Consider the following 25,817-nt stretch of genomic DNA (forward strand, 5'->3'; position numbering starts at 1 on the left):
TCGCCCCTCCGCTTACCTGTGTTTGACTTACATGATTTATGTTTTCTTTTTAATTGTTTGACTAAAGTGTAATTCCTAAAAACTACTTGTGTGTTAAAAATCGATGCGTAAAAAAAATACAGCGGAAAGAAATCATTGTCATTCACTTATCATTCATCCACCGAGAACCAATTACACACGTGCGCTCAGCTCAGCGCCAACCAATGAGAGCAGAACGCGCCCTTCATGAATGGTGGGAGCACTTCGTTTTCAATCGGGGGCAACAGCATTGCATACGAGTCAATAGTAAAGAATGTCTTCGCTGGGATTGTGTGCGTCCGTATCCGTAAGTATTTGTTCATGTAATTTGAAGTAGTCTAGGTCCTCTCTTGACACAGAAAAGTTAGACTAATTCTGGATAGTTAATTTAACACGTAGGGTACGGGTGATTAAGTCTTCTCGAGAACCCTGTTTACAATGAAGGATTGATATTCTACAGGTGGCTGTTGTAGGAAAATCTACAAAAATGGGTAAAGCCACTGGCGGAACAAGGCGAGCAGCGCTTGGAGAGCTAACTAACGTTCCCAGTGTAGCTGTAAACACAAAGGTAATGCCACTAAATGTCCCTGTTTTGCTTCCATTATGATTTCACTTTTTTCTAATCTGTGGTCAAAACGAATACCAGGGTATACCACTCAAATATAGCGCCAAACCAGCCCTGAACCAGAAGATCCATCAGAAGTGTGTGGCAGTAGTACAGCCATTTCATGCCCCAGAAAGCCCCCTGCCCTTCCTTCCTGAGGAGGTGGGCGACATCTCCATGGAGGAAGAGGAACTCTGCGAGGCGTTCTCGCATGCCATCCTTGCTGTTGAAGATATCGATGACCAGGATGTGGAGATGCCACATTTGTGTGCTGAATATGTGAAGGACATTTATGCCTATCTCATGGCTCTTGAGGTAAATAACACTTCCAGATGAATGTATTCCCTTTTTTTGTCATCCCTTGGCTCTGTATTATTCATACCAGCTTCCTCTCCTATAGCAAAAACAAAGTGTACGACCCAATTACATGCAAGGCTATGAAATCAATGAAAGGATGAGGGCCCTCCTAGTCGACTGGCTGATCCAGGTTCACTCTAGGTTCCAGCTGCTGCAAGAGACTCTGTATCTCACAGTTGCTATTCTGGATCGTTTTCTACAGGTGGGTGTAGTGGGGTCTTATGTTGTCAGTGCTGTGGTTGCCCTTGGTCTACTAGATGCCTCTCCCTTCCTTGGCACTTGCAGGTTCAGCCTGTGTCGCGCAAGAAACTCCAGCTTGTAGGCGTGACGGCCATGTTGGTGGCTTCAAAGTATGAGGAGATGTACAGTCCTGAGGTGGCAGACTTTGCATACATCACTGACAATGCCTTCACCAAGGGCCAGATTCTACTAATGGAGCAGATGATTCTCAGGGGCCTCGACTTCAACCTTGGACGTCCTCTGCCTTTACACTTTCTCAGGAGAGCCTCAAAGGCAGCAAATGTAAGTTGGGGTGGATGAAGAATTCATTACCAGGCATATTGTGAATTAGCATGTCTACTAGTCTGGTTAGTTATTCAGCATACCAAGTGGACCATCACTTAAATGTGGTTTATAAAAGGCATGGGCTCAATGACGGCTTGCCACCACAACAGAGTGGAAACAATGTCACCGGCCATTTTGTTTCAGTCCAATGTGGAGAAGCATACCCTTGCCAAGTATCTTATGGAGCTGACCCTGGTGGATTTCGCCATGGTGCACTACCGGCCCTCCGAGATCGCCGCTGCTTCCCTGTGCCTCTCTCAGCTCCTGCTGGAGGACCTTCCATGGGTATGATCAATGGTTCATTCTAGTTCCCCGGAATCTACAGTTCTAAAGCTCGTGTTTTTCCTGCAGTCGCCCACGCAGCACCACTACGCTACCTATGACGTGGGCCACCTGAAGCCGATCATGCAGCACATGGCGAAGAATGTAGTGACCGTCAATGGAGGCAAAACAAAGTTTCAGGTCAGAAAAGCAGGCGATGTAATAAGAAGCATGTTGTGGAAGACTCTAGATCACTGTTGATGCTGAGTTTATTTCCCTTCCAACAGGCTGTCAAGACCAAGTACTCAAGCAGCAAGTTAATGAAGATCAGCCTGACCCCTCACCTTAAGTCATCAGCCCTTATGGCTATGGCTGCTCCTTTGCTAAATCACTGATTGTCTTTTTATTTTTTTAAATACAGATGAACTTTTAGCGGCACTTTATTTAACTACTTTGGGGATGGGTTGACTTTGAATAAATGTTTTCAAAAAACGATTATTTTTCTCTATTTATTTTTTGGTATATTAAAGGGCTTGACATGACATACTAAGGAGTTACCTCATGTAATATCATTCAGTGTTGTATTTGCCGTTGCTTTACTGCTACAACTGAACTCGCTCATTTAATACAGAGCATGACCATTTCTGACATGATGCGGAATTGAGAGATGAGGACAAGAGTGTCAAAAGCAGTGAGTTCACTGCAAGTCATCGTTATTAGCTTAACCATCCGCCGTCTCTTGGCAAGCACACTGTGGGAACGGTGTTCTGCCAATGTATGCTCTCGTCAGATTTTGATGATCGATGGCAGTCTATCGTCTCCTGCTATCCTAGCCAAAAATGCTACCTTGTTCTTGCTAGTGTAAATGATCTTTAGACCAATTGCCTCTATCAATCTATGCTTAAACTACATAATCACATTTCACTCCACTGCACTAAATGTACAATGTAAGAATTTGGGGAGCATATTTTGAAACGTCTTTATTGAATTCAGGGGTGCAATGTAAAAAAGATTACAATTCTAAATATCAACGTTGCTAAAGCATCAATTTCAATCATCTGCATCCCCATATTCCTCTGCATACCCCAGAAACAATGTTTCCATAAGCTATTAAACTGTGGCAACTGCAGTCATTCTTACATTACTTTAGTCCCTATGTTAATTAATTCCATGACATGCTACCTGGTAGCCAATAAGTGTGGTTGCAGAACAAGGCACACGGTTATGTTTCTTAGTGTGATTGCAAAGCAAGCCATAATATGTTTCGACTTAATTTATCTTTTTCGCTGCCTATCTGCTCGCACACATTAACATGGGAATACAAAATGTTATAAGCATCCTAGTATCATTTTTCATGAGTTTGCTAATGAAGCAGAATATATTTAAAGTCAATGGTCCCCATTTAAGTTTAACTCGATAATTATTGCAAATCATGTGCATGGTAACAAAACAACTCGCTATTATGCAATAATCACAAGTCTGCATCAGAGAACCAATACATCTATAACTTGACGGGCCATTCAGGACATCCCCCTGAGGCACTGTGGAAAGCCTTGCGTTCATACTCAAACAATTAATAAATAATGTACCCCTTCCCCCCCTCCCCTCGTATCATCTGTCGACGACATCAGTGTGACTGCGGAGGAGAATTAGTGTGACTCGCGTTCAGCTTTGATTTGCCCATAACCAAACTTGGAGTATATATACAAATACGTTCCTATCTATACATTTGCAAGGTAAAACAAGGCGTTGAAAACATTTGCAGATTCAAATCCAAAGGTGAACTTAATCCAACCATTTCAGCAGAACATAATTGAGCATCATATACAGATATATTAGTTATGTATCAGAGAGGCAGGAGGGTGGTTAGGCTGTCTGATCACCGATGACCTCAGTCTACCTGTTGTCATCCCTGAACAAGATGACCCCTTACCCCTACCAGCTCCTTAATGACCTGTCTCTGTATTTACTCTGTATTTACTGTAAGGCCCTTTGCATAAGAGCATCTGTCTGAAAATGTGGCATTATTGTACCTATGTAAATTGTTTAGTCATGACAACTGATGTGTCATAACAGGCTGGGATCTTTTGTTTGACTGTATTGTTTAAAGTTGTGTCGGACCGAGAGCCCATGGCTGATTTAGATCCCGAAGGGTTCTGAGAATGCAAAACACATGGAAACAGGTTTAATTTGTGTTCATGCAAAGCTAAATGACCAATAATTTCCTCTAAAGAGAGTAAGTGGTCAGGAACTATGTTAAATAACCAACTAACATCTTATACCTAATATCCAATGGATGATGACTGGTATTTCCTAACTATTAACTAATATAGAATCATTCATATCTATCACTAATGTATAATCAATAATAACAAGTCGAAAATGACTTAGCACTTATATCAAATGACTTATAACTTATGTCTGATCAATAATAAATTATTACTAATAACTAACATTGTATAAAAGCGAACATCTAATATCTAATCACATGTCGAATCAATAAAAGGTTATTACTAAAATGAAAATCGTATATCTCAACAATAACTTGCATCTTATAACTTATCACTTATAACTATTAAGTAATAACTTATTCTGAATCAATAATAATTGATAAGTAACATTTAATCAATAATAACATCTAAGAACTACCACTTATATCGAATTACTAATTTTTTTTTTTAATTATAAGTAAAATATATAATAAAGTTGTTATACTTGCTAATAAATTAATAACATCGAATAGCTAATCACTAAATTCAAATCAAGGATATGTCAGTAATAATTAATATCTAATATTGAAAAACTGATTAAGGCAATGGATCACGGTTGGTTTATTGCTTTTATTAAATGGCTAGTAAAACAGTTACTACTTTGTGAGATTTAACCAAATAAGCACAGCAACATAAAAGGTGAACAATAATTGAAAACAAAACAGACTTGTTCTTCCGCACAGCTTTATAGTTCCTCAGACAGCATAAGGTTGCCGAGCAACACAGGCTAGCTTACCTGAAGAGTGGCTGTGCATTCAATCTAAAATTAATTGTTATGCGGTCACAGGTCTATGTTTACAGAGCATTTGAACTACATGTCAACCAGAATCAAGGACCGGTACTATCTGTTTTATGAATAATTAACTACACATTTACTATCACATGAAACATTCACTTACAGTGAGTTTATTCGGTTACATATCATGAGGTAGAGGTTGGGGAGTATCTTGATCTAGGAGTCCTTCAGTAGAACTGTGGATGTTGAACCAAGAACCCTTCAGATGAGAGTCCAACACCCTAACCCCTACACTATCCTTCACCATGAATATACGGATAAAAATATATATTGTATCTTAAATAATGTTCTACTAAACTTTATTCATTGGATTGAATTGGATTTTGAATTCCATTTCAACCTCTTGGCTGTACGGGCCAATATCTTTTTTTGCATCAGGTTTTGAAATTTGGTTACGGGCAAATCAATACCAAGTCCTCCTCCATAGTCCAACTAACGCTGAGACAGACGAGACAGGGGGAGGAAGGGAGGGGTATCTTGGAACGTGCAGTTTGAGTCAAAGGAAGACTTTGCATGGCCGCCAGTATCAAACATTGTGGAGACAGAGAGAGATTATTACATATGATCAGGTTGGACACATTTGATTGTTTGGGTCAAATCCAGCTCACTATATCATTGTTTATTAATAATATAAAACTGGGCTATTCTAGAGCTGTGTCAGCTGTATCAGGAGTTTTATCTGTAATTTCTAGTTTTCAGACCTATGTAACGCCATGCTAAGTAGTATAGTATAGTATATTATAGTGTAGTATAGCATAGTATAGTATAGTAAAGGGAGTTAAATGGTTCCCAACCTATGGGTCGGGACCCCACTTGTGTGGGCCACATATGTGGTCGGGGGTCATTGCTGATTTTTAAGCAAGAGTTATACAATAATTTTATATTGCAAAACTCATGATAAAAATGTAGTGGTCTCGTCTTTGCGGGTGTTGTGGAAGATCTCTCCGTCTGGGGCCTTCGTCCAAGTCAGATTGAGGTCTTCGTTCACCATCTTCTCCTTCAGCTTCCCGTGCAACTGCAATAGGACAGACAAAGTTATCTACAGAATGTTAGTTATATAAAGTAAGCTGTATAAAGATATAAATAGGCATGCTTTATATTATTGAGCTTTGAATAGTTTGTTACCTTCATAAAGCTACTTACATGTGTTGGATAGTGCTATAAAGTTATTAATTTTAGATTTTAGCTTCGTAAAGTTAGCTATATAACAAGTTTGCTATGAGTCCTCTCTGAGTTATGGACCCCTTTCTGTTTGTAAACAATAACATTTGTTTTTTGCTGTTTTTTGCTGAATGATACAATATGTAACAGTCGAGACTGATCTTTCAAAAGGGGTACTGCAGTCAAAATTCACAATATTGAAGAGAGTAGGAAGGAAATAAGACCAAAACAAAATCTTTTTCCTTTATGTCCTCCATTGCAGCCGTTCTCAATCTGTGGTACGCGTACCACCCTCTAGTGGTACGCGGAGTATGAACGATTTTTTTAAGCAATTCTTTGAAGTTGAAGAAAATGTGGTTAAGCTGTCTGATCACCGATGACCTCAGCCTACCTGTTGTCATCCTGAACAAGATGACCCCTTACCCCTACCAGCTCCTTAATGACCTGTCTCTGTATTTACTCTGTATTTACTGTAAGGCCCTTTGCATAAGAGCATCTGCCAGAAAAACTACCTAAATTCAGGCTACGATACTGTAAAAGCACACAATAGTATGTACTATTGTGAAAATGTGGCATTATTGTACCTATGTAAATTGTTTAGTCATGACAACTGGTGTGTCATAACAGGCTGGGGTCTCTTGTTTGACTGTATTGTTTATAGTAGAAGTTGCGTCAGGCCGAGAGCCCATGGCTGATTTAGCTCCCGAAGGGTTCTGAGAATGCAAAACACATGGAAACAGGTTTAATTTGTTTAATTTGTTCATGCAAAGCTAAATAACCAATACATTTCCTCTAAAGAGAGTAAGTGGTCAGGAACTATGTTAAATAACCAACTAACATCTTATACCTAATATCCAATGGATGATAACTTGTATTTCCTAACTATTAACTACCATAGAATCGTTAATATCTATCACTAATGTATAATCAATAATAACAAGTCGAAAATAACTTAGCACTTATATCTAATGACTTATTACTTATGTCTGATCATTAATAACTTATTACTAATAACTAACATTTTATAAAAGCGAACATCTAATATCTAATCACATGTCCAATCGATAATAGGTTATTACTAAAATGAAAATCGTGTATCTCAATAATAACTTGCATCTTATAACTTATCACTTATAACTATTAAGTAATAACTTATTCTGAATCAATAATAATTGATAAGTAACATTTAATCAATAATAACATCTAAGAACTACCACTTACATCGAATTACTAACATCTAATATATATTTAATAACAACTAACGTCTAATAACGAATCACTAATATCTATCAATAATAATATTGACACCAATCACTTATATATAATCAATTATAAGTAAAATATATTATAAAGTTGTTATACTTGCTAACAAATTAATAACATCTAATAGCTAATCATTAAATTCAAATCATTGATATGTCAGTCATAATTAATATCTAATATTGAAAAACTGATTAAGGCAATGGATCACGCTAGGTTTATTGCTTTTATTAAATGGCTAGTAAAACAGTTACTACTTTGTGAGATTTAACCAAATAAGCACAGCAACATAAAAGGTGAACAATAATTGAAAACAAAACTGACTTGTTCTTCCGCACAGCTTTATAGTTCCTCAGACAGCATAAGGTTGCCGAGCAACACAGGCTAGCTTACCTGAAGATTGGCTGTGCATTCAATCTAAAATTAATTATTATGCGGTCACAGGTCTATGTTTACAGAGCATTTGAACTGCTACATGTCAACCAGAATCAAGGACCGGTACTATCTGTTTTATAAATAATTAACTACACATTTACTATCACATGAAACATTCACTTACAGTGAGTTTATTCGGTTACATATCATGAGGTAGAGGTTGGGGAGTATCTTGATCTAGGAGTCCTTCAGTAGAACTGTGGATGTTGAACCAAGAACCCTTCAGATGAGAGTCCAACACCCTAACCCCTACACTATCCTTCACCATGAATATACGGATAAAAATATATATTGTATCTTAAATAATGTTCTACTAAACTATATTCATTGGATTGAATTGGATTTTGAATTCCATTTCAACCTCTTGGCTGTACGGGCCAATATCTTTGTTTGCATCAGGTTTTGAAATTTGGTTACGGGCAAATCAATACCAAGTCCTCCTCCATAGTCCAACTAACACTGAGACAGACGAGACAGGGGGAGGAAGGGAGGGGTATCTTGGAACGTGCAGTTTGAGTCAAAGGAAGACTTTGCATGGCTGCCAGTATCAAACATTGTGGAGACAGAGAGAGATTATTACATATGATCAGATTGGACACATTTGATTGTTTGGGTCCAATCCAGCTCACTATATCATTGTTTATTAATAATATAAAACTGGGCTATTCTAGAGCTGCGTCAGCTGTATCAGGAGTTTTATCTGTAATTTCTAGTTTTCAGACCTACGTAACGCCATGCTAAGTAGTATAGTATAGTATATTATAGGGTAGTATAGCATAGTATAGTATAGTAAAGGGAGTTAAATGGTTCCCAACCTATGGGTCGGGACCCCACTTGTGTGGGCCACATATGTGGTCGGGGGTCATTGCTGATTTTTAAGCAAGAGTTATACAATAATTTTATATTGCAAAACTCATGATAAAAATGTAGTGGTCTCACACAGGTCCCAAAAGACCTGTCTTCATAGACACAAGTAAGCTAGGCTACGTGCAGGTCCCTTACCTGGGACATCGATATTTTGGGCCGATGATGGTTAAAACAACCCTAAAGTCAGGTCATGGGGCAAAACAGGGTGGGAACCAGTGGGTTAGTTGAAGAGGTTGCTTAGAACAAGGTGCTAACACACTGATATCCTCAAAGCAAGGCTAATCAACCTTTAGAGGACATCTTGCATCTGCAAATTCAGGATGTTGTTGTTTCTCGTCTTTGCGGGTGTTGTGGAAGATCTCTCCGTCTGGGGCCTTCGTCCAAGTCAGATTGAGGTCTTCGTTCACCATCTTCTCCTTCAGCTTCCCGTGCAACTGCAATAGGACAGACAAAGTTATCTACAGAATGTTAGTTATATAAAGTTAGCAATCTAAACATATAAATATGTTTGCCATATACTGTAATGTTGAGCTTTATAATTATATCCAAACAAAGCTAACAATAGGAAGTCAGCTACATGAGGATATCTCCATAAAGTTATTAGCATATCATGTTAGATATGCACGCTACATTAACCCTTTCACTGCTGCAGTTTGCAGATTGCTTTCTGGCTAGTGATATAACTACCTCAATTTTTACTTGAAGTGACCCAGGGGGGGGGGGGGGGGGGGGGCGTCCCAAAACAGAGAGAAGTTGTGACTTTGCTGATCGACCTTTGCTAGCTCTTGATGGCGGTACCAGACGTCCAGCTGAGGTAGTTGAGCAGAGGGATCGAGCTGGGGTGTGGGGCTTTACCAATGCTTGGAGGTAGGCAGGGGCAGTTCCATCGGCTGCCTTGTATGCCAGTACCAACATCTTGAATCTGATGCAAACTACTACAGGGAGCCAGTGGAGGACCAGGAAGAGGGGGGTCACATGGGTGAAGTTCAGTAGGTTGTACACGAGGCGCGCTGCCGTATTCTGGATGCGCTGTAAGGTTTAATCGCAGCGGCAGGGAGTCCAGCCAGGAGCGAGATGCAGTAGTCGATGCGAGAGATGACCAGTAATTGGACTAGCCAATTGTAATGTTAAACACTAGAGTTCTTAGTTTCAAGACTCACCTACAGCCAGATATGAGACAACCTTCTTAAAGACCAATTTAAATGATTGCCCCCCTTAAGCTCAAACGCCCCAAAATCAAATCTCAACCATGGCTGGATGACACAACCCGCTCTCTCAGGAGAGAGCCTGTCGGACAGCTGAGCGAAAGTGGAGGAAAGATCACCTCACTGTTTCTTTCCAGATTTTTAAGAACTTACTACCAACATTCCAAACAGCAGCCGAAGTAGCTAGAGATAGGCACTTTTCCAATACTATCAACAAACACATTCATTGACCCAAAATCCTTTTTAGCACTTTAAACTCAATCATTAATCCACAAGCCCCCTCACAAGTCGAGGCTTCCACCGACATGCATGACTTTTTTGAAATGTTTTATTGACAAAATCAATCACATTAGGCAGTCGTTCACCCCCTCATCACCAGTTACTTCCCTGCATCACTTAGGTGCTAGGCCTTCAGCTCTTTTTGACAATTTCCTACCTGTGTCATTAGAGGAACCGAGGGAACAGAACAATGCTGTCCCCTCCCAAATAATGAAAATGCCTTTGACAGTATTGGCCAAAGTATTCAGGTCATTCTTAACTCTTGCCTGACCATGGGGTTTGTTCCAGCAAGTTTCAAGCATGCGGTTGTTCAGCTGCTTAAAAAACACAACCTGGATGCAAAATGTCCAAAAAACTACCGCCCTATCTCAATTTCTTTTATTTTTTAGGTTTTATCACAACTATTGCCCTTTTTAAACCATGCAGAGATTTTGGAGCCCTTCCAATCGGATTGTAAATCACGTCACAGCACTGAGACAGCCTTGCTGAAAGTAACAAATGACCTGCTCCTTCTAGAAAAATTGCCATTTTGATCTTATTAGACGTTCCTTCCGTCACCATTTTTTAATCTAGGCTCAAACACACTTCTTTTCCTTGGCCATTCTTCCCCTTTTATGATATGTTGCTATTTTTATGTTTTTCCTGTGCTGTCCTTATTTTAAATCAACTTTAATGTTTCTATAGACTGTAGGTATATAAAGTGGTCTTTGTTCTTTTATATGCCTTTCTTTGAACCATGTACGGCACTGTGGTCAGTGAAATTATACATTTTACTTTACTTTTTTTACTTAGATACATTTAGTAATATAGTTATTATTTCAGATTTTAAAGTAAGCTTCATAAAAAGTTGGCGAAAATTCTCATAATTGGAGAAAGTAGGTCGGAAATAAGACCAAAACAAAATATTTTTTATTTAATTTCCTGTATTGTGTTTAATTCACCTTATAAGAAAATTGCATGTGTCTCTCTCTCAAATAGACCTGTGATATTGACCGCTCCAAGGCATCCCGGGAAAGATATTGTCATGACTTCGACATTTTGTCTGGGCTGGCAGACTGCGTCTATTGAAACTACATAATGTCTGAGACAGCATAGACCTAAGTATACAGTGAATGTGGACTGTATTCTACAATACTTCCAGTTGATGCTCTGCACTTTGATATAACTTTATCTTCATTCACTAGGCTTAAGCCTACCAACAGTAATTTAGTTGACCTTTGACCTGTTTCAGGATCGCCTCGCTCAATTCAGGGTCATTGGGGTCGATGTCTGCCGAGCTGAGCTTTATTCTGAACGACTTCTTCATGGCTGGAACTGAAAGCACAATGTTGTAGAGCATTTAAACAATCACCAAGACAGAAGGGCTACAATATTAGGGCATATTATTATTGGGATAGTGATATTATGTGACGCCTGCTGTATATAAAGAGCAATTTTAATGATAATATAGGAATTGCTGAGTTGTAACGGTTTGTTTTAGGTGATGTTAGTATCATTTTTGTCTTGACTAACAGACTACAACAGTCCACATGAAAGACACACAAACAGACATGTGAGGTCAAAAAGACAGACAGATGCCAGACAGAAATACAGATTATTTTATTGAAACAAAATAGATTAAATCTTACCCCCGTTGCAAAGGAAGTTGAACTTGGAGTTACATTGTATATCGGCCCATTGCCACGCAAAGTTGGCTAAAGCCAAAGTACAGTTATTCTCGGTCCAGGCAGGGCGGTTGGGTGGTGTGTTGTGCTTCCAGTTTCTATACGAGGAGTCGCTCCCATCCGACCACGTACTCCGAAGGTTCCGGTGCAGTCCGATCCACTTCCATACAGTGCTATTATGGCTTTCATGCAACAATTTGTTCTCCTCAATGTTCCTTATGCTGGGCAGGTCTGTGTGGTGTTCCCGGCAGTACGACTGTGCATCCCACCAACTCTTCCTTGAATGGACGTAGATGAAACTTGAATCGCTGAGCCTATTGTCTGCAATTAAGGAAAATGAAAAGAGTCAACTCACTAAATAATACACGTGTTATTGGCCTTCTCCAGTGGCTAGTTGTAATTATCTTACGATTTCTACTACTCCTTACCATTTTTGTTGTTGTCGAAGCAAAAGAAGAAATGGCCAATATTGCAATCTACTATGTCCCAGGCTTCCAGGTGCATTCTGACGCATCCCTCCCTGTCTCTACCGTTGATCGGCTCGTCTCCCCTCCAGGGCCAGCTCCAGCGCTCCACCTCCCCGCCGCTATAATTAGCGTTCTCCGACAGCGACCATGTCCAGGATTCGACATCGTCGTACAGCCCTATCCAGAGATGGGAGTTGTACTTGCGACCTAATTCCACCAGCCTCGTCTGGTTCTCCGGGCCGTGTACGGTGGCCAGATCACCACCGTACTGCCTGCAGTGGCTCTGGGCGTCGCTCCAGGTCAGGCTCTTATCGACAAAATAGTATTGATGAAGGGCTGAACAGACACCTGGGAACACAGTTGAACACAGGTTACCGCACTGGCAACCAGGTAGAACACACGGCACAATACGGTGACCACCGGTGAAATACAGGGAAACCACTAAAACAAATGCATGCCAAACACAAGTAAAATAGGAACACAGGTAAAACACATGTCAAACACAGGTAGAACAGGTGATTAGACATACAAAAGTGAAATTTAATCATAGGCCTACATTATTTCGTACAGTGTAAACACTCACAGACCTGTAAACAGCAGAAAGTATATCATGCTCCCTTCAATCACTGTGAAAAAAAGGATTTTTTTTTTTGATATAATCAAGAAGGATTATATCAAAAATATGAACCAATTACACAAGCCAATATCAAACATTCGTTCATAGTTTTTATGCATTTCTTTTTTATATATATATATTTCATTTTGTGTTTTATATGAACATAGAACAAGAAACAAGCAAACAAAAGAGTGATAGGACATGACAATGCACACATTTGAAATATATACTCACATTGGAATATAATGAAATAGAATTAAGAGTCTTTATGTTTTTAGCGATCACATTTTTTCCAGTAGCCTATTCCTCTCCTCGGGAGTTCTCCAAGATATAAAGATTTCAAAGAAAAGTCTAATATTATTTCCCTAAAAAAAGGTATAAAACAAGAACAAGACCACAAAATCAATATAGAACTCAAATATTCAGTTGAAAAAATAATTCACTGACTGAGACACGCATATGCACTCTATAAATGTGTTTGCCAATTATCTACCAGTACCTACTTGCCGGTGAGCTGGAGAGGACCCAAACCGTAAAATTTGTTTGATCATTTGGAATAATCTGTCTTGGTCTCTCACTCTCTTCTCTTTCTGTTTATGCAGGCAATACTTATACTGGAAGTCATGCAAAGTCTTCCTTTGTCTCAAACCGCATGGTTCAAGGTCTCCCTCCCACCGTATCATCTGTCTCCGACATGAATTTGACTAGGGAGGAGGATGGGTTTGCCCGTAACCAAACTTGGAATAGCCTAAAAGAATATTTTTCTACCGACACATTTTTACGGTACACTCTCAGTCACGCTCTCTGCGCAAGAATGCGGACCTTTGGAGACAGGGCATTCTCTGCCAATGCTTCCACACTCTGGAACAGCCTACCACTCCACATCTGCTCTGCCCCATCCCTACCCATGTTTAAAAAACAAGTCCTTTGAACCCTCTTCCCTAAGTCCTTTTACCCCTTCCCCTCTCCCCTTTTTTGTTAAGCGAACATGGGCATTTTTAAAGGCGCTATAAAAAATCCCAAGGTATTATTATTATTACAAAGAGGAGGTTAAAAAATGTGCATATTCAAATCCAAACTAATCCAACCATTTCAGCAGAACATAATTGAGCATCATATGCATATATATTAGATATGTATTAGGGAGGCCGGAGAGTGGTTAGGCTGTTTGATCACCGATGACCTCAGTCTACCTGTTTTCATCCCTGAACAAGATGACCCCTTACTCCTACCTTCTCCTTAATGACCTGTCTCTGTATTTACTCTAAGGTCCTTTGCATGAAAGCATCTGAACAACAAAAAAATCTCACACGATCTCCCACACACACGAAAGTGTGTTTTATTATATAAAATATATAATAAAGTTGTTATACTTGCTAATAAATGAATAACATCGAATAGCTAATCACTAAATTCAAATCAAGGATTGTCAGTAATAATTAATATCTAATATTGAAAAACTGATTAAGGCAATGGATCACGGTTGGTTTATTGCTTTTATTAAATGGCTAGTAAAACAGTTACTACTTTGTGAGATTTAACCAAATAAGCACAGCAACATAAAAGGTGAACAATAATTGAAAACAAAACTGACTTGTCCTGTTCTTCCGCACAGCTTTATAGTTCCTCAGACAGCATATGGTTGCCGAGCAACACAGGCTAGCTTACCTGAAGATTGGCTGTGCATTCAATCTAAAATTAATTATTATGCGGTCACAGGTCTATGTTTACAGAGCATTTGAACTGCTACATGTCAACCAGAATCAAGGACCGGTACTATCTGTTTTATAAATAATTAACTACACATTTACTATCACATGAAACATTCACTTACAGTGAGTTTATTCGGTTACATATCATGAGGTAGAGGTTGGGGAGTATCTTGATCTAGGAGTCTTTCAGTAGAACTGTGGATGTTGAACCAAGAACCCTTCAGATGAGAGTCCAACACCCTAACCCCTACACTATCCTTCACCATGAATATATGGATACAAATATATATTGTATCTTAAATAATGTTCTACTAAACTATATTCATTGGATTGAATTGGATTTTGAATTGCATTTCAACCTCTTGGCTGTACAGGCCAATATCTTTGTTTGCATCAGGTTTTGAAGTTTGGTTACGGGCAAATCAAAACGAAGTCCTCCTCCATAGTCCAACTAACGCTGAGACAGATGAGACAGGGGGAGAAAGGGAGGGGTATCTTGGACCGTGGGGTTTGAGTCAAAGGAAGACTTTGCATGGCTGCCAGTATCAAACATTGTGGAGACAGAGAGAGATTATTACATATGATCAGATTGGACACATTTGATTGTTTTTGGTCCAATCCAGCTTACTATCATTGTTTATTAATAATATAAAACTGGGCTATTCTAGAGCTGGGTCAGCTGTATCAGGAGTTTTATCTGTAATTTCTAGTTTTCAGACCTACGTAACGCCATGCTAAGTAGTATAGTATAGTATAGTATAGTATAGTATAGTATAGTAAAGGGAGTTAAATTGTTCCCAACCTATGGGTCGGGACCCCACTTGTGTGGGCCACATATGTGGTCGGGGGTCATTGCTGATTTTTAAGCAAGAGTTATACAATCATTTTATATTGCAAAACTCATGATAAAAATGTAGAGGTCTCACACAGGTCCCAAAAGACCTGTCTTCATAGACACAAGTAAGCTAGGCTACGTGCAGGTCCCTTACCTGGGACATCGATATTTTGGGCCGATGATAGTTAAAACAACCCTAAAGTCAGGTCATGGGGCAAAACAGGGTGGGAACCAGTGGGTTAGTTGAAGAGGTTGCTGTAGAACAAGGTGCTAACACACTGTTATCCTCAAAGCTAGGCTAATCAACCTTTAGAGGACATCTTGCATCTGCAAATTCAGGATGTTGTTGTTTCTCGTCTTTGCGGGTGTTGTGGAAGATCTCTCCGTCTGGGGCCTTCGTCCAAGTCAGATTGAGGTCTTCGTTCACCATCTTCTCCTTCAGCTTCCCGTGCAACTGCAATAGGACAGACAAAGTTATCTACAGAATGTTAGTCATATAAAGTTAGCAATCTAAAGATATAAATATGTTTGCCATATAATGTTGAGCTTTATAATTATATCCAAACAAAGCTAACAATAGGAAGTCAGCGACATGAGGTTATCTCCATAAAGTTATTAGCATATCATGTTAGATATGCACGTAACATTAACCCTTTCACTGCTGCAGTTTACAGATTGCTTTCTGGCTAGTGATATAACTACCTCAATTTTTACTTGAAGTGACCGGGGGGGGGGGGGGGGGGGGCGTCCCAAAACAGAGAGAAGTTGTGACTTTGATGATCGACCTTTGCTAGCTCTTGATGGCGGTACCAGACGTCCAGCTGAGGTAGTTGAGCAGAGGGATCGAGCTGGGGTGTGGGGCTTTACCAATGCTTGGAGGTAGGCAGGGGCAGTTCCATCGGCTGCCTTGTATGCCAGTACCATCATCTTGAATCTGATGCAAACTACTACAGGGAGCCAGTGGAGGCCCAGGAAGAGGGGGGTCACATGGGTGAAGCTCAGTAGGTTGTACACGAGGCGCGCTGCCGTATTCTGGATGCGCTGCAAAGGTTTAATCGCAGCGGCGGGGAGTCCAGCCAGGAGCGAGATGCAGTAGTCGATGCGAGAGATGACCAGTAATTGGACTAGCCAATTGTAATGTTAAACACTAGAGTTCTTAGTTTCAAGACTCACCTACAGCCAGATATGAGACAACCTTCTTAAAGACCAATTTAAATGATTGCCCCCCTTAAGCTCAAACGCCCCAAAATCAAATCTCAACCATGGCTGGATGACACAACCCGCTCTCTCAGGAGAGAGCCTGTCGGACAGCTGAGCGAAAGTGGAGGAAAGATCACCTCACTGTTTCTTTCCAGATTTTTAAGAACTTACTAGCAACATTCCAAACAGCAGCCGAAGTAGCTAGAGATAGGCACTTTTCCAATACTATCAACAAACACATTCATCGACCCAAAATCCTTTTTAGCACTTTAAACTCAATCATTAATCCACAAGCCCCCTCACAAGTCGAGGCTTCCACCGACATGCATGACTTTTTTGAAATGTTTTATTGACAAAATCAATCACATTAGGCAGTCTTTCACCCCCTCATCACCAGTTACTTCCCTGCATCACTTAGGTGCTAGGCCTTCAGCTCTTTTTGACCATTTCCTACCTGTGTCATCAGAGGAACCGAGGGAACTGAACAATGCTGTCCCCTCCCAAATAATGAAAATGCCTTTGACAGTATTGGCCCAAGTATTCAGGTCATTCTTAACTCTTGCCTGACCATGGGTTTTGTTCCAGCAAGTTTTAAGCATGCGGTTGTTCATCTGCTTAAAAAACGCAACCTGGATGCAAAATGTCCAAAAAACTACCGCCCTATCTCAATTTCTTTTATTTTTTAGGTTTTATCACAACTATTGCCCTTTTTAAACCATGCAGAGATTTTGGAGCCCTTCCAATCGGATTTTAAATCACGTCACAGCACTGAGACAGCCTTGCTGAAAGTAACAAATGACCTGCTCCTCACTCTAGACTCTGTAGAAAAAATGCCATTTTGATCTTATTAGACCTCAGTGCTGCCTTTGACACTGTCGACCACAACACCCTCTTGTCGCGCCTAGAGCAGTGGGTTGGTATAAGTAGCACAGCTCTTAAATGGTTTTCCTCTTAACTTAGCAATAGGTCTTTCACAGTGTCTGTCGGCCAGTTCTCCTCACCCTCTGCCCCTGTGTCCTGTGGGGTCCCCCAGGGGTCCATTTTTTGGCCCAGTCCTCTTCTGCCTGCACATGCTCCCTCTAGGTAATATAATCAGGAAGCGTCACATCTCATTTCACTTTTAAGGAAATGACTCGCAATTGTACCTTCCTCTCAGATCAGCGGACTCGCTCCAGACCCTCTTTGACTGCCTTAAGAAGGTAAAAGTTTGGATGGGAAGTAGCTTCCTCAAACTCAACAATGACAAAACAGAAGTCATTATTTTTGGCCCTTCCAAATCTAAAGCCCCTCTCACGCCCAACCTAGGTATTCTCTCCCCCTAGGTCAAATCCCACATCAGAAACCTAGGTATTTATCTTTTCACAATCTGGAAAAAGTAAACCATGCTTTCATCACATCATGGCTGGATTAATGCAACTCCCTTACCTAGAACTCCCTTAATCACTACTCTCTCGCCTTCAGCTGGTCCAGAACTCTGCAACAAGGCTGCTGACTGGATCCAGAAAGCAGGATCATATAACCCCCATCCTAGCATCCCTCTAATGGTTGCCCATCCAGCACAGAATTCCTTTTAAAACCCTACTTATGGTTTTTAAAGCCCTAAATGGTCTGGCCCCGCCCTGCATTTCAGAGCTCATCCATCACCACTCGTTGAAAACAGAGGGGTGATAGATCTTTTGCCGTGGCTGCGCCCCGCCTTTGGAAAGAACTGCCGCCTTCAATTAGAGACGCTCCTTCCGTCACCATTTTTAAATCTAGGCTCAAACACACTTCTTTTCCTTGGCCATTCTTCCCCTTTTATGATATGTTTTTATTTTTATGTTTTTCATGTGCTGTCCTTATTTTAAATCAACTTTAATGTTTGTATAGACTGTAGGTATATAAAGTGGTCTTTGTTCTTTATATGCCTTTCTTTGAACCATGTACGGCACTGTGGTCAGTGAAATGATACATTACATTGCACGTGTCTCTCTCTCAAATGGACCTGTGATATTGACCGCTCCAAGGCATCCCGGGAAAGATTTTGTCATGACTTCGAGATTTTGTCTGGGCTGGCAGACTGCGTCTATTGAAACTACATAATGTCTGAGACAGCATAGACCTAAGTATACAGTGAATGTGGACTGTATTCTACAATACTTCCAGTTGATGCTCTGCACTTTGATATAACTTTATCTTCATTCACTAGGCTTAAGCCTACCAACAGTAATTTAGTTGACCTTTGACCTGTTTCAGGATCGCCTCGCTCAATTCAGGGTCATTGGGGTCGATGTCTGCCGAGCGGAACTTTAATCTGAACGACTTCTTCATGGCTGGAACTGAAAGCACAATGTTGTAGAGCATTTAAACAGTCAACAAGACAGAAGAGCTGCAATTATGACGACAATTATCTATGCGATTATTTTTACCTGATATTGTTATTGCGATTATTTCATTGTGATAGATTAGCAAATCAAGGAGTATTATGTGGTGCCTGCTTTATCTAACAGCAATTATAATACAATAACATTTTCTGAGTTGTAATGGTTTGTATGTTCTGTCTTTGGATATGTGAGTATATATTTTTTATTTTATTTTATTCATAAATTGCGACAAGATTATTATCAAGATTAGCTAACTGCTGATTGCAATGTTCTAATTCAGAATAATATGCAATTTATCATGCAAAGTTAACAAACAACAGTCAACAAGACACAGACACACAGACAGACAGACATGAAGTCAAAAAGAAAGATGTCAGACAGAAATACAGATGAGTTGATTATTGAAACAAAATATTAGGCGCAAATCTTACCCACGCTACAAATGAATTTGTACTTGTTTTGACAGGGATAATCGCTCCATTGCCAACCGTAGTCGGTTTGAGCCAAAGCGCAGTTAGTCATGGTCCCATGAGAGTTTTTGGGCATTCCGGCCTTCCAGTCTCTGTAGGAGGTGTCGCTCCCATCCGACCACGTACTCCAAAGGTTCCGGTGCAGTCCGATCCACTTAATTAGTGTGGGAGCATTCATGTTTGAGACCATTTTGTTCTCCTCAATGTTCCTTATGCTGGGCAGGTCTGTGTGGTGTTCACGGCAGTACGACTGGGCATCCCACCAACTCTTCTTTTCGTTGATGTAGACGAAACCGGAATCACTGAGCGCAACATCTGCAATTAAGGAAAAGGAAAAGAGTCACCTCACTAAATAATGCAAGTTTTATTGTCCTTCTCCAGCGGCTAGTTGTAATTATACTACTACAGTACTACTAAAGCTTCTACCAGGGCCTCACCTTTTGTGTCGTTGTCGAAGCAAGAGAAGGAATATTGATTATTACAATTGGCATCGAGCCAGGTTGTCCTGTTTATTGCGATGCATCCTTCCGTGGCTTCCCAGTTGTTTGGCTGGTGTCCCCTCCAGGGCCAGCTCCAGGGCTCCACCTCTCCGCCGCTATAATTAGCGTTCTCCGACAGCGACCATGTCCAGGATTCAACATCGTCGTACAGCCCTATCCAGACATGGGAGTTGTACTTGCGAGCTACTTCCACCAGCCTCGTCTGGTTCTCCGGGCCGTGTACGGTGGCCAGATCACCACCGTACTGCCTGCAGTGGCTCTGGGCGTCGCTCCAGGTCAGGCTCTTATCGACAAAATAGTATTGATGAAGGGCTGAACAGACACCTGGGAACACAGTTGAACACAGGTTACCGCACTGGCAACCAGGTAGAACACACGGCACAATACGGTGACCACCGGTGAAATACAGGGAAACGAGTCAAACAAATGCATTTCAAACACAAATCAAATAGGAACACAGGTAAAACACATGTCAAACACAGGTAGAACTGGTGATTAGACATAAGAAAGAGAAATTGAATCTTATATAATTTTATAGTGTAAACACTCACTAACCTGGAAACAGCAGAAAGTATAGGCCTATCATGCTCCCTTTAATCACTGTGGAAAAAATAAAAAATTGTATTCAAGAAGGATAATATCAAAAATATGAACCAATCACACATGCCAACATCAAACATAAAAAGATTCATTCATCGTTTTTTTGCATTTCTTATTTATATAGAATACAAATATCGCTTTGAAAAAATAATTAACTCACTGAGACACGCAGTAGAATCAATATGCATAGACCTACTCTATAAATGGGTTGGCCAATTAAATACCAGTTATTAAAGTACCTACTTGCCGGTTGGCTGGAGAGGACCCAACCCGTCAAAGGTGTCCGATCTGATTATCTAGAATAATCTCTCTCCTTTCTCTCACTCTTTTCTCTGTCTGTCAATACAGCCAATACTTATACTGGAAGTCATGCAAAGTCTTTGTGTGTCTCACACCGCATGGTTCAAGGTCCCCATCACCTCCCTCCCCAGGTATCATCTGTCTCAGACATGGGTTTGACTATGGGGGAGGACTAAGTCAGCAGAACATAATTGAGCATCATGAATATTAGATATGTATTAGGGAGGCATGAGCGTGGTTAGGCTGTTTGATCACCGATGTCCTCAGTCTACCTGTAGTCATCGCTGAGTAAGATGACCCCTTACCCCCACCTTCTCCTTAATGACCTTTCTCTGTACTTACTGGAAGGCCTTTTGCATAAGAGCATCTTAACCAAAATAAAATCGTACACGATCTCCCACACACACGAAAGGAGAACTAGCTAAATTCCGGCTACGATACTGTGAAAACACTGATGGTCCATAAGTAAATACTATTATGAAAATAACATTTGCACCCATGTAAATTGATTAGTCGTGGCAACCATGTGTCATAACAGGTCTGGATCTTTTCTTTGACTGTATTGTTTACAGCAGAAGTTGTGTAAGGCCTAGACCTCTTGGCGGATTTAGCTCTTGAAGGGTTCTGAGAATGCAAAACACATGGCAACAGGTTTGATTTCATGCAAAGCTAAATGACCAATAAAGCTCCTCTAAGCAGAGTAAGAGGTGAGGAACCGCTGTTAAATAACTAACTATCATCTTATAACTAATGTCAAATGGATGATAACTGGTATCTCCTAACGATTCACTAATATTGAGTCATTAATATAATCACTAATGTATAATCAATGATAACAAGTCAACAATAATTTAGCACTTCTAATAACTTCTAATAACTTATCATTTATGTCTGATCAATAATAAGTAATTGATAATAACTAACATTGTATAAAAGCGAACATCTAATATCTAATCACAGACTAAAATGAAAATCATATCATCAATAACTAACATCTTCTAACTTATCACTTATAACTTTTTAGTAATAACTTACTAAGTCTCAATAATAATTGATAACTAACGTTTAATCAATAATAAATTTAATCATCCAATAACTATCCATTAAATCGAATTACTAACATCTAATATATATTGCATAACATCTAACCCTAACCCTTTTATAATTAATCACCTATGTCTAATCAATAATAATATGGAATAACCAATCACTTAACATAATCAATTATAACAAAAATGTCATAACTAAGGACCAATATCTAATCAGTAATAACTAACATGTCACAACTAATCCCCAATACCTAATAAAGTTATACTGGCTAATAAGAGAATAACATCTAATAGCTTATCACTAAATTCAAATCAATGATATGTGAGTAATAACTAATATCTTATATTGAATAACTGATTAAGGCAATGGATCACGGAGGGTTTTTTGCTTTTATTAAATGGCTAGTAAAACAGTATCTTTTTTGTGAGATTTAAACAAATAAACACAGCAACGTAAAAGGTGATCAATAATTAAAAATAAACATTGTTCTACCGCACAGCAACAGTTCCTCGAGACAACAACAACAGCAACAGTTCCTCAAGACAACATATGGTTACCAAGGTCTATATTTATATTTTACAACTGCTAAATGTCTATCAGAACCAAGGACCGGTACTATCTGTTTAATAAATAACTAACCACACATCTACTTGTCATCTCATCGCATAGAACAAAAGTTCATTTGGTTACAGATCATGGGGTAGAGGTTAGGGAGCATCTTGATGTAGGAGTCCTACAGTAGAACAGTGGACATTAAAACAAGAACCCTTCGGATGAGAGTCCAAGACCCCAACCACTACACTATCCTTCCAATATTAATAAATTAGGTTCTACTAAACTATATTCATTGGATTGAATTGGATTTTGCATTTCAACCTCTTGGATGTACAGGCCAATATCTTTGTTTGCATCAGGTTTTGACGTTCGGTTACGGGCAAATCAATACCAAGTCCTCCTCCATAGTCTAACTAACACTGAGACAGACGAGACAGGGGGAGGAAGGGAGGGGTATCTTGGACCGTGCAGTTTGAGTCAAAGGAAGACTTTGCATGGCTGCCAGTATCAAACATTGTGGAGACAGAGAGAGATATTTCATATGATCAGATTGGACACATTTGATTGTCTGGGTCCAATCCAGCTCACTATTCTCATAATTATTTATCAATAATATAAAACTGGTCTATGCTGGAGCTGTTTCAGCTGTTTCAGGAGTTTCTAATTTTCAGACCTACGTAACGCCATGCTACATAGTATAGTAGGCCTATAGGATAGTATAGATAGGGAGTTCAAAGATTCCCAACCTATGGGTCGGGACCCCACTTGTGCGGGCCACATATGGGGTCGGGGGACATTGCTGATTTATAAGCGAGAGATATGCAATGGAACATTTTATATTAAAAAAAATTCATGATAAAAACGTAGAGGTCTCACGCAGGTCCCAAAATACCCGCCTTCATAGACACAAGTAAGCTAGGCTACTCCTAACCACTCAGTAGAGTGCAGGTCCCAGATTTTGATTAAAACAACGCTAAAATCAGGTGAGAGGGCAAAACAGGGTGGGAAGCAGTGGGTTAGTTGAAGAGGTTGCTGTAGAACAAGGTGCTGACTGACTGTTATCGTCAAAGCTAGGTTAATCAACCTTTGGAGGACATCTTTCATCTGCAAATTAAGGATGTTGTTGTTTCTCGTCTTTGCGTGTGTTGTGGAAGATCTCTCCGTCTGGGGCCTTCGTCCAAGTCAGATTGAAGTCGTTGTTCACCATCTTCTCCTTCAGCTTCCCGTGCAACTGCAATAGGACAGTCAAAGTTAGCTACAGAATGGTAGTTATATAAAGTTAGCCATATACATATGTTTGCTATATAATGTTGAGCTTCTAATAGTTTGTTACCTCCATAAAGTTACTGACCTTTCATGTTAGATACAGTTAGTTCTATAAAGTTATTATTTTTAGATTTTAGTTATAATGATAGCTATATAGAGAGTTATGGACCCGTTTTCTGTTTGTAAACATTCCAATCGATTTAGGCTGAAAGATACAATATGTAACAATCGAGACAGGTCTTTCAAAATGGGTACTGCACTCAAAATTCACAATATTGGAGATAGTAGGTAGGAAATAAAACCAAAAAACGAAATATTTTTCCTTTATTTCCTCTAATGTGTTTAATTCACCTAATAACAAATGACAGGTGCGCCTTTCTCTCAACTATACCTGCGATATTGACCCCTCAAAGTCAGCTGACCTTTGACGATCATGGGAAAGATTTTGCCATGACCCGAGATCTTGTCTGGACTGACAGACTGCGTCTGTTGAGACCACACACAGTCTGAGACAGCTGAGCTAAGTTCAGCATACAGTGAATGTGGACTGTATTCTACAATACTTCCAGCTGAGTCTCTGCACCTTGAGATAACTTTATTGTCATCCACCAGGCTTAAACCTACCAACAGCAATTGAGTTAACCTCTGACCTGTTTCAGGATCGCCTCGCTCCATTCAGGGTCATTGGGGTCGATGTCTGCCGAGCTGAGCTTTATTCTGAACGACTGCTTGACTCGAACTGAAAGCACAATGTTGTAGAGCATTTAAACAATCACCAAGACAGAAGGGCTACAATATTAGGACATATTATTATTGGGATTATTTTATCTGAATTTGTGATTATTTCAATGCGATTAAGAGATTATTGATCAAAGTAATATTATGTCACGCTTGCTGTATGTAAAGAGCAATTTCAATAATAATATAGGAATTGCTGAGTTGTAACGGCTTGTTTTAGGTGATGTTATTATCATTTTTGTCATGACTAACAGACTACAACAGTCCACATGAAAGACACACAAACATTTTGAAACAAAATAGAGCAAATCTTACCCCCGTTGCAAAGGAAGTTGAACTTGGAGTTACATTGTTTATCGGCCCATTGCCAGCCATTGTTGGATAAAGCCACAGTACAGTTATTCTCGGTCCAGGCAGGGCGGGTGGGTGGTATGTTGTCCTTCCAGTTTCTGTACGAGGAGTTGCTCCCATCCGACCACGTACTCCGAAGGTTCCGGTGCAGTCCGATCCACTTCCATGCTTGGAGATTATGGATTTGGTACACCAAGCTGTTCTCCTCCAAGTTCCTTATGCTGGGCAGGTCTGTGTGATGTTTCCGGCAGTACGACTGGGCATCCCACCAACTCTTAATTTTTGGGATGAAGACGATATTTGAACCACTGAGCGTAGTGGCTGCAATTATGGAAAAGGAAAAGAGTCATCTTTCTACATAATACAAGTGTTATTGGCCTTCTCCAGTGGCTAGTTTTAATTATTCTACTACTAAAGCTTCTACCAGGGACTCACCATTTGTGTTGTGGTCGAAGCAAAAGAATTGATGGACATCGTTACAATTTGCTATGTCCCATTCTCCGTAGAGTGTTCTGACGCATCCCTCCCTGTCTCTAGGGTTGTTTGGCTCGTGTCCCCTCCAGGGCCAGCTCCAAGGCTCCACCTCCCCGCCGCTATAATTAGCGTTCTCCGACAGCGACCATGTCCAGGATTCGACATCGTCGTACAGCCCTATCCAGAGATGGGAGTTGTACTTGCGAGCTACTTCCACCAGCCTCGTCTGGTTCTCCGGGCCGTGTACGGTGGCCAGATCACCACCGTACTGCCTGCAGTGGCTCTGGGCGTCGCTCCAGGTCAGGCTCTTATCGACAAAATAGTATTGATGAAGGGCTGAACAGACACCTGGGAACACAGTTGAACACAGGTTACCGCACTGGTAACCAGGTAGAACACACGGCACAATACGGTGACCACCGGTATACGCCGTATACCCACTAGGAACGCACCAGGATTTGCGCATACTCACTTAAAAATATGCACGGATACGTATCAATTGTCTTGTGACAGATCTTTCACTTCTGTGTTTATTTTTCGCAAATATCGGTTGGGTATAACTGCAATAAAATACTTTAA

General features: G+C 40.2%; 4 protein-coding genes across 9 annotated transcripts; 1 reads left to right on the forward strand and 3 right to left on the reverse strand.

The window, feature by feature from the left end:
• Positions 1–221: 221 nt before the first annotated feature.
• On the forward strand, positions 222–2,300 carry LOC115529044 (G2/mitotic-specific cyclin-B2). Of its 2 annotated transcripts, XM_030337479.1 has the most exons (8): positions 222–325; positions 479–586; positions 665–937; positions 1,023–1,181; positions 1,265–1,501; positions 1,688–1,828; positions 1,895–2,005; positions 2,092–2,300. In XM_030337479.1, the coding sequence occupies exons 1-8, from the start codon at positions 293–295 to the stop codon at positions 2,197–2,199; spliced, it is 1,170 nt and encodes a 389-aa protein (XP_030193339.1). In that variant the 5' UTR covers positions 222–292; the 3' UTR covers positions 2,200–2,300. The 2 variants fall into 2 exon arrangements, with proteins under 2 accessions (XP_030193339.1, XP_030193340.1); XM_030337480.1 differs by lacking the exon at positions 479–586 and having other exon boundaries at positions 273–325.
• Positions 2,301–6,659: 4,359 nt separating this feature from the next.
• Positions 6,660–13,663, reverse strand: LOC115529821 (lymphocyte antigen 75-like). Of its 5 annotated transcripts, none has more exons than XM_030338906.1 (7): positions 13,328–13,663; positions 12,796–12,834; positions 12,170–12,556; positions 11,706–12,062; positions 11,293–11,391; positions 8,881–9,027; positions 6,660–6,744 (listed from the first exon to the last, which is right to left on the reverse strand). In XM_030338906.1, coding segments are annotated over exons 1-6 (1,002 nt in total). In that variant the 5' UTR covers positions 13,329–13,663; the 3' UTR covers positions 6,660–6,744; positions 8,881–8,908. The 5 variants fall into 5 exon arrangements, with proteins under 5 accessions (XP_030194766.1, XP_030194762.1, XP_030194764.1 ...); XM_030338902.1 differs by lacking the exon at positions 6,660–6,744 and adding an exon at positions 6,767–8,770 and having other exon boundaries at positions 11,300–11,391; positions 13,328–13,661; XM_030338907.1 differs by lacking the exon at positions 6,660–6,744 and adding an exon at positions 8,720–8,770.
• A 638-nt stretch (positions 13,664–14,301) lies between these two features.
• On the reverse strand, positions 14,302–20,289 carry LOC115529823 (macrophage mannose receptor 1-like; the record flags this gene model as incomplete). Its single annotated transcript, XM_030338909.1, has 4 exons — positions 14,302–15,825; positions 18,798–18,889; positions 19,366–19,719; positions 19,842–20,289. Coding segments are annotated over 4 exons (1,050 nt in total), but the record flags the coding sequence as incomplete, so codon positions are not given.
• A 1,935-nt stretch (positions 20,290–22,224) lies between these two features.
• LOC115529822 (aggrecan core protein-like) lies at positions 22,225–25,603 on the reverse strand. The gene is made up of 4 exons (XM_030338908.1): positions 25,200–25,603; positions 24,729–25,038; positions 24,326–24,414; positions 22,225–23,640 (listed from the first exon to the last, which is right to left on the reverse strand). The coding sequence occupies exons 1-4, from the start codon at positions 25,236–25,238 to the stop codon at positions 23,521–23,523; spliced, it is 558 nt and encodes a 185-aa protein (XP_030194768.1). The 5' UTR covers positions 25,239–25,603; the 3' UTR covers positions 22,225–23,520.
• Between the last annotated feature and the right edge of the window lie 214 nt (positions 25,604–25,817).

Source organism: Gadus morhua, chromosome 17 (genome assembly GCF_902167405.1).
Source record: "Gadus morhua chromosome 17, gadMor3.0, whole genome shotgun sequence".
NCBI lineage: Eukaryota > Metazoa > Chordata > Actinopteri > Gadiformes > Gadidae > Gadus > Gadus morhua.